This window comes from Anopheles ziemanni, chromosome 3 (genome assembly GCF_943734765.1).
Source record: "Anopheles ziemanni chromosome 3, idAnoZiCoDA_A2_x.2, whole genome shotgun sequence".
Taxonomy (NCBI): Eukaryota; Metazoa; Arthropoda; class Insecta; order Diptera; family Culicidae; genus Anopheles; species Anopheles ziemanni.
In genome coordinates, this window is record NC_080706.1 from 60,151,862 (window position 1) to 60,160,844 (window position 8,983).

Below are 8,983 nucleotides of genomic sequence, written 5' to 3' on the forward strand. Positions count from 1 at the left end.
TTGAAACACATTCCAAAACTTATCGCTACTCGTCTCTGCGTTCGGCATCGTCGTACTGTCTTTGGGACTGTGGAAAGAGTGTGTCGAACTTCAACATCGCCAGATCTTCATCCAACTCCCGCCGATGTCTCTGCTCGCTGGGCCCCATTTCGTTCAGATCCGCCAGGCCGAGGTTTTGTTCCACCCGGTTTCGCTCCAGGAACAGCTTCATCTGCTGGTCGACGTCGCTGTCAAAAAAGTGATCCAACTTGAGGCCACCCGTCGTGTCCAGTCGGTTCTGCATTTCGGCAAAGTTCGCCTCCAGTTTCAGATCGTCCGCCACCGAGTCGGTGTTGGTCGTCAGCAGTTCGCCGATTTCCTGCGACTTCTCGCCGATTTTGCACAAACTACAGCGCGTCTGCTGCAGCTTCCTTCGGGTGGCCTGCAGCTCCAGCCGTTCCTTGCTCAGTTCGATCTTGTCCTTCGCCAACCGGTCCTCCCGTTCCGAAACCTCGCGAAATTGACGCTGCACCAGCTCCACCTTCAGCTGCACATTCTGTTCCGCTCGGCGCAGGCTCCGGTACACGTTTTCGGCGTTCCGTTCCCTCAGCCGCGCCCGTTCGATTGCGGACTCCATTTCGTCCGTGCTTTCCCTCAGTTTGCTTTCGCGCGTCATTAACTCGCGCCGTTTTGCCTCGAACTGACGCTGAAGCTGTAGATAGCGTTCCTTCTCCACGTCGGCCTGCCGGGCGGCTTCCTCCGCGACTTTGAGGGCCGCTTCCACTTCCACCCGAGACCCTCCCCCGCCGGCCACCGGAAGTGATTTCGACTGCAGCTGAGCCATCGTTTCCAGCTTCGCCCGCTCTTCCAGCAGCGTCTGGCGCTCTTGGTTCACTTTGTCCATCAGACGAGCGTGTTCTTCGAGCTGCATCTGTTTCAACTCCGCAATCCGGTCTTCCTCTCGCTGCTGACGCTCGCGCAGGAACTGTTTCTCCTTTTCAAAACCCTGGCGCTCGGCTTCAAGTTTTACAAACTTCTGTTGAAACTCCCATCGCTCCTCAGAGGATGCCTACGGGGAGAAAAACGACAAAACAAGTGTTGTAATTAAAAGCTCCTTTGAAGCAACATCATTTCCTCACTTTGGTCATCTCGGTCACTTTACTTTCGAGCATTTCGATCAGGTTCAGCATGCGGACGTTCTCCTCGGCCGCCGCTTCACGCGTCCGCTCGATGAGTCTCTGCTGGTCGGCGACCTGCTTTTCGCGTGCCTCCAGCTGCCGCTCCTTCTCCTTCTGGGCGAATTCAATCTGATCCTGCAGCGTGTCCCGAAGCTGCTGAATGTCTCCGGACGCATTCTCCAGATAGCTGGAGGCACTTCTCAGCGCCTGGAGGTACGATTGGTTTTCCTGCACGGCGGAAAATTCCAGCATCTTCGACTCACGTATGCTGCCAATCATCTCCCGGTGATCCTGCCGCAGCTGTTCGAGGTTTTCTTCGTAGGTTTGTTTCATTTTTTCGATCACTTTTTGATGACTGTCCTCTATCTCGCGTACCTTTCCTGCGTGCATTTGAACGAGCTTTAGTTTCTCCTGCTCGAGAGCGTCGACTTTGGCCTTGTAGAATTCCTCCAACTGCTTGGTGTCGTTCCGCAACCTCACCTCCATTATCTTCATGCTGTCCTCGAGAAAGCTGGCCTGCTTTTTGTAGCTCGACTCGAGCAGGGACAGCTCTTGCTCGTGGTTCGCGGCCAGGTTGGCGAGCAGGTCTTCCAGTCGAAGCTTTTCCATTTCCAAGCGCTTCACATCCGTTTGCAGCTCCACTTTCGCGCCGGGATCTTCTTCGGGCGATTCTCCCGGATCCTTTTCTGGGGCGTGCGGTGGGTGGTGTTCCGGGGGGTAAGACGTTGTCGCCATCGTCACAGGTTGGCTCATGATGAGCTGAATGTTGGCGTTGATTCGCTGCTGCTGCTTCGTAAGCATGTCCTCGAGTGCACTGTGACGTTGCATTTGTTTCTGGAGCAGCTCGTTGAATTGTGCCTCCTGCCGGCGGAGAATGGCCTGCTGTTTCTGCTGCATATCAAGCAATGCGTGCTCTTGGTTTTTCAACTGACCCGCAACGGAAAGCTGGAATTCCTGCTGCAACATGGCAGCCAGCGCATTCTGCGTTTCCGCCTCGACCAATTGTAACGAGGTGCTGAATGGTTGGGCAACGGTAACGATCGGATCCGTCACGATCGGAGGGATGACAGGTTGAGGCTTAACAGCCTCAGGCTGCTTAGGAATTACTTGTGCTGGGTGATCGGGTATCACTTCATGCACTTTCGCAACAGTGGCAGGCGATACGTTAGGTGCTGATTTTTCTGGCTGCTTTGCTGCCGGGACGGTAAGCACCGGAACCGGATCCGCTTCGAGGGAAGCACCATCGTCATTCAAACCCAACCAGTCGGCACCGCTTTTCTTCCCGAGCTGTTTTGATTCGCGGCGTGTCGATTTATCTTCGCTCGTCGACGCAAACAGTCCCAAAGGATCGTTAAGTGTCGAGACGGAAGACTGTCTTCGCCCACTGCGCCGTGGAAGTGCGGCACCCGAGGCACCGGAACCGGATGGTGCGTAAGCACCCATTACCCCGCCGGACTCCGTTGGTTGGTTATCGGAAGTTTCGGTAGACTGACGGGAAATGGTTTTCCCCACCGCGGCCGGCTCCGCCATGGTAGTGGTGAGACTGTGGCGGGGTTTGGCAAGCACACTTTTAGCCGGAATTTCTTTCGTCGATGCCACCAACGAACCGCCGAGAATATCATCCAGGATGCTGGATTTAGATTTCGGTTTCTTTGGATCGAAACCCAAGTCCGACAGGAGGTCGCCATCATCGAAGGAGATTTCTTTCTTCTGCGGTGTGCTGGGTTTCATGGCTGCAGCTGTCGGTTCCTGCTTTCTGATCGGGGTATCAGCCTTTTTACTGGGCACACTCGACAGACTCGATGGTTGTTGTACCGATGAAGCTGTAGGTTTCGTGTAGTCCAACGAAACTGGTTGAATTTTATCGATAGAACTAGTGCCTGGCTCGGCACTTTTGGCAAAGGTAGATCCTTTTGTAGCCTCGTTGCTTTTGATACCGAACAAATCTTCCATTTTGCTGGGCTTGCTTGGCTTAGCCGCCTTCTTGGCGGTTTCATTTCCAAACAAACTATCGTTACTGCCATCGCTCAGTAATCCTTCCAAGGGGTCGTCGAGATCGAAGTTCATGTTTTAGAAACGTTTGAACCGCGTTAACTTCTATGTGTTTTTAATATTTAAAGAAAAACGCTAAACCAACAAAACAAAAACGTGTTTGAAAACATCCGTTGGCATGGAAACGTGTTTCCCTCAAGCGATGGTGCTGCCATCTAGTCGTCAGTAATGAAAGTATGATTATCTAAAATAGATTAGTGATGGGAAAATTGAATCCCTGGGTTTCGAGTCTTTTGATTCAAACCCATTCTGATATCCGGAACTTTGAATTCGGCATCTCGAATGATAATTAAACAATCAAGTGTTGAATTGTTGCCAAAGGCGATTGCGATTCTGAAAATGGTCCTAAGTACCATCAGGCTCTCTATCGCTAAAATCTCCCCCAGGCTCTCCTGCATTGTATCAAATAAAAATTTGTAATTGTATCATATAAAGTCCCACATCAAATCTGATTCGAGTGCCATTCGAATCAAATCTTTAAAATCCGTCAGATGGGATTCGAATCTTCCGAATCCTGATTCTGTCACCACTAGAATAATAAAAACAAACCTGCAATGTTGCGTAAACAGGCAAAATCATAACATGTTGATTAAGTAAAAAGTGTAATTTTCTTATACCTAAGGGTTTTATCTAAGTTAATTAGGACCTAAAATTATTGTCACCAATAGTGCAAGTTTAAAATGCTTACAAACTCGTTTCGAACTGCTTGGGCACTGCCCATTCAATCTATATTGTCGAAAGTCCGGCAACGACCATCGATGCCGGTACGATGTTTGCATGGCAAAGGAGTGGATTCTGGTCGAAATTTCCGAATTAAAACAACCGTGTACTATGTGGCAGCGGCCGGTGTCTTAACAGTTGGGTTAAGTTACGCCGCCGTTCCACTCTACCGAATGTTCTGCCAAGCTTACAGCTACGGCGGAACCACTAGTCAGGGACACGATGCCGACAAGGTGGAAAGTATGAAGAAGATTAAGGATCGAGTGCTGAAGATTAAATTCAACGCAGATATTGGAGCATCGATGCGGTGGAACTTCAAGCCACAGCAAACAGAAATAAAAGTAAGTGCTTGGGACGATCTCGTTGAAATGGAATCAATTGATACTTTTCTTTTCCGACAGGTTGTTCCTGGTGAGACTGCACTGGCATTCTATTCTGCGAAGAACCCTACGGACCACCCCGTTATCGGTATTAGCACATACAATGTGATCCCGTTTGAAGCAGGGGCATATTTCAACAAAATCCAATGCTTTTGTTTTGAAGAACAGCAGCTCAATCCGCACGAAGAAGTCGATTTACCCGTATTCTTCTACATTGATCCCGAATTTATTGAGGATCCCAAGATGGAACTGGTAGATTCCATAACGTTATCGTATACCTTCTTCGAATCGAAGGATGGAATGAACATACAGATGCCCGTGTATGCGCAAAAACATGGATAATGGACGAACGGAACTCTGTTTGTAAATACGCTGTTGAATTAATGGTAAATAAACACATCCATTGAGGATGTATACATTGATTTTTGTTGTTCTATTACATCAATTTGGTATAAACTGAAATTATCGAATTTTACTTAGCAACTTATACAAAGATTTAATTCAGTGATATCAAATTCGTTTGACTTCGCGGCCCGCATTCCCTACCCAGCATGTGTTTGCGGGCCAAAACGTACTATTGGTTGGATTTTTGATAAAAATGTTCTTACCAGTGTGGTTTTAACTGAACAGTCAATCAAGATGTACACTTTTACATTTTCTTTATATTATGTTATATAACAGTGAACATTTAGTGTACCAATGTAAATTATTGTACACCAAGTAACAACTTGCACGAAGACAATACAATTCATTACAAAAATGTTAAAATTACCTGAAATGAATTAACCTGAAAGGTGCTTCCCAATAGATACACCTTCATGTATTTTAAAATAATTTAATGTGTTTAATTTTACTCGCAGGGATGCGATCACTACTTTGGATTTAAATTTGTTACCTATATAATTCTTCAGTGTTTGTAAAGTAAAATTATTGATCCTGATGACTTTCTTGTACGAAAACATCCATGGTAGGTGTCCATGTCTTGAGACCGGAACACTTTCAACGAATCGTTAAAATGATCGTTACTTGTCCATCACCTTAGTTTTGGTTCATTTGTAAAATAAGGTGCCCAATTGTTTCCCAAAAGTCACTGACATTATATTTGAATAATTTGTAACGTTTATAACGTTTATAGTAAACTTCTTTTTCCACTCATTCGAAACGGTGAGAAAAACTCTGTCATTAGCGCATCGATGATATGAAATCTTTTTTCAATTTGTAATGAAATCAAACCAATTTTAGATAACTATATATGTTGCAATTCAACATTACTGTGTTTTGTTATAGGGAGTTTAGATAAGTAAAATTATGTTAATACTAGTGCAAACTGATTGCTCAACATCTGTTATTTCATTTAAAATGCTCTTGTAGTTTGTTAGGCAGCATCAGTTTGTCGCGGGCAGCATCCAATTTTCCTGTGGGTCGCACGTGGCCCGCGGGCCGAATGTTTGACATCGGGTTTCATAGATGTTTGAAAATATTTTTTTTTAATTAAACGTTGGTATGAGTAGAAGATTTTTATTTGGCCATTTTCAACAAAACTTGAAATGAAAAATATAAAAACAATACAAAAAACTACAGCCTACGGCGAAGCTAGATTAGGAAGGACATGTTTCGGCAATGGCTTGAATTATTGCAGTTTTAAAGACATAGCTGATTATGCGCCATGCATATAGAATTTTACTTAGATTTAGTATATTTGAATTGAATTTGAATACAGTCAGTATCCGACTTACGCGGATAATGGGGACCAGAGAAATCCGCGTATCTCGAAATTCCGCGTATCTCGAATATTGCTTGACACATAGTTTATACTAGGAGGTAAGAGATCGAGCTCTTGTGTACATGTATCATAGGATATTCAATTTTTTTCTTTGTCCATTAATATGAATGCAATTCAAACAACATAAATTGCGTTCTCCACTTCGATGATATCTTTAAACTGATCTCTTTTATGTACGTTAGGGCATCAATCTTTTTATTTTAACCAAATGAAACACGAGAAAGCTACGTTTGGTGATCTTTTCTTCAACAAAACTTCATTCAGATAATTCAATTGCGTCATTTTTATTTGCTCGAAAGTAAATCCACTTTTACTCTCATTTATCTATTCTATTCTTTATTTTTTTCGAATATAAATCCAAAAACTCGTCGCGCATTTTGGAAGACAAGTTCCAAGCAACTGTTAGTTTGCTTACCCTATGATCCATCTCTGTTATTGGGTTTCTCTACTGTGATTGTATCTACATTACGATTGTTGTTCAGAGTGATAATTAGCAATTTGAAATATAAAATATCCTGTGTAGATTGCATTTAAAACGATACATGTACGACCTGAGAGTGGTTTAATTACCTCCTAATTAACCACCCCGCATATCAAATCCTTTGATGATTCGTTCACATTGTTCTTTCAACCACGTGGTCTTGTTTCGATGCTTATTACTGCTCAAAACCGTTTTTAATCCGCCTCACAAGGCGCACAGATGCGTGAATTACTGAACGAGTATGGGATTTAAAGTTATCCGCTCCGTTAGACAGAATGCGGCAACATCCTTCCAAAGCCATGAAAAGCAAACCAACTACGACAAGTTGAGGAAAAACTTGACAAAATGTGCTCCTGTTGCGTTTTGTTTTTCAAGCTGCCATATTAAAGCGTTTGGCTCACACTCCCAAAAATACAACGTGGCGGAATGCGCGCTTATGACACATTGGCATTCCCCCCAGAGGAAATGTCTGGCACATGGCACTAAAGGATAACACGATTCGTCGCCCAGCGGCCGCAATATACCGGAAGGAGTGGGAGCAATTGTGCTGGAGGCACTCGTAATATGTCGGTGGTTAATTTTTACGGTACGACACCTTGAAATGGATGCAAAAGCTGTGACGAGAAAAGAAAAAAGAAAAACATTAACGTACATTTTTCCCTCTCATGCACTCACGGGTCGTGGAAATTCAAGAGTGGTAAAAAACGATTCACCCTTGCCCGCGTGCCAATCGCACCCGGCACTATTCGTCCTCGTTCTCATCTTTCACGCAATCGCGAACTGGTTTTTTTGTGCTTTTCGATGCCAGGTTTTTCATCATCTCTTGAAAATAACGCAAGCTGTTTCCGGCGCAGCCATTTTTTCGTTTTTTGATTTTCGCTCTTGAAACACGAAACATGCTGAGCAGAAGGGAAAATAACAAAACACAATACAAAAAAGAAAACTTCTGCACTAAAATTGACCCGTTGTTGGTCTACTGGGATGGGACTAAGTAACTTTCATCTTTCAAGAGTAAATGTTGTCGTACCGTCATCGTCAACATGCAAGAAACAATCCGACGTCATCGTTCGGTAGTGACGGGAAAAATGGTTAGACTATGTGTGTTGGTGCGTGTTGTTTTATAAACGATTTTTTCTTTTAACTTTCCAGTAGTGTTTCTTATGCAAAAGAAAAACGTGGTCTGGAGTACATCAAACAAAATGTTTTAAGTTTTACATTTTTAAATAGAAGGGACCCGATAAGCTTCATATCTGAAAGGTATCTGTATGTGTTGTTTGTCTAAATTTATAATCCCTATAAAGGTTGGAGCAGTGCTGTGACATAATACAGTCATAACTCTAAATGTTATGGTTTATATTATGTAGTTGTAGAAATTTTCAGTGGTTTAAGTATGTCACGCTATTAAAATCATAAATTCCTAAATAACGAAGTAAAAATCAAAAGAAATATTAAATGTAAATTGTTGACTAAGGTTGGCATTATCCAATTGATGTAAATATGACAGGCAGTTGGTTAAAAGAATCGAATCAAATCTCTTTCAGCTCAAGCTTTACTAAATTACACTCAGCCGAATCAGTATTAATTTTGCACATGAAGATACCACGTTTCATCAATTTCTCGATACAAATGATTTCATCAATTTCTCGATAGTCTACAGTTTATCAATAACAAAGAGTTGCTTTGCATACCCTAAAGTTATGGTTATCTTATTTTTTATTTTATTCATTCAATTATAAATTTATTAATCCAATCGAATGAAACGATTATCTTACAAAAAAATTAATAGCTTTATACTTGCCTCGTATAGGGCAGATTCGGATGAAGCTGCGCAAGAATAAGAAAGCTGAGAGCATATACTCCCAATACCGGTGGAATATTAATACTAGCGGAATCACGGTTTTGATGTGTTTTTTAGATAAATGATTTAAATTCGTTACTTAAGATTTGGTAACACACTTATAAATGTTCTACTGAGCCAGATAAAATTCTTTAATTGTGGCCTAAATAGATAATAATATAAATAGATGAGGCACACAACTCGTCCAAATTTTAGCGTCTTATAAATTAGCAGGAAACGAATCAAAATAGCTAAATAATTGCAAGAAAGTAGAAGATTAATTCAAAATATCGAAATTAATAATTCACAAATCAAAAATCAGTTCCAATTTGTTAAAGAGAATATCTATTGTTTGCTGACATTTTCAAATGAAAATTATTGAGCGATTAGAATAAATTGTGACAATACGGGAAAGTCCGTAATACCATAATAAATAAAATAAATTGTGGTTTACGTATGTCTAAAGATCATTAGTTGATCATTATGAGAAACTACTCTTTTTTACAAGACATACCCTCAGAAAGGAAAGACAACTATAACCACCAAATTAAAACATCAAAGGACTTTGTAAGA

The 8,983-nt window shown here is 42.5% G+C and overlaps 2 protein-coding genes across 2 annotated transcripts; one reads left to right on the forward strand and one right to left on the reverse strand.

Annotated features, from left to right (window-relative positions):
• Positions 1-25: 25 nt before the first annotated feature.
• Positions 26-3,224, reverse strand: LOC131285149 (fas-binding factor 1 homolog). Its single transcript, XM_058314010.1, has 2 exons — positions 1,119-3,224; positions 26-1,048 (listed from the first exon to the last, which is right to left on the reverse strand). The coding sequence occupies exons 1-2, from the start codon at positions 3,222-3,224 to the stop codon at positions 26-28; spliced, it is 3,129 nt and encodes a 1,042-aa protein (XP_058169993.1).
• A 660-nt stretch (positions 3,225-3,884) lies between these two features.
• LOC131287983 (cytochrome c oxidase assembly protein COX11, mitochondrial) lies at positions 3,885-4,670 on the forward strand. The gene is made up of 2 exons (XM_058317078.1): positions 3,885-4,270; positions 4,331-4,670. The coding sequence occupies exons 1-2, from the start codon at positions 3,890-3,892 to the stop codon at positions 4,649-4,651; spliced, it is 702 nt and encodes a 233-aa protein (XP_058173061.1). The 5' UTR covers positions 3,885-3,889; the 3' UTR covers positions 4,652-4,670.
• Positions 4,671-8,983: the final 4,313 nt, after the last annotated feature.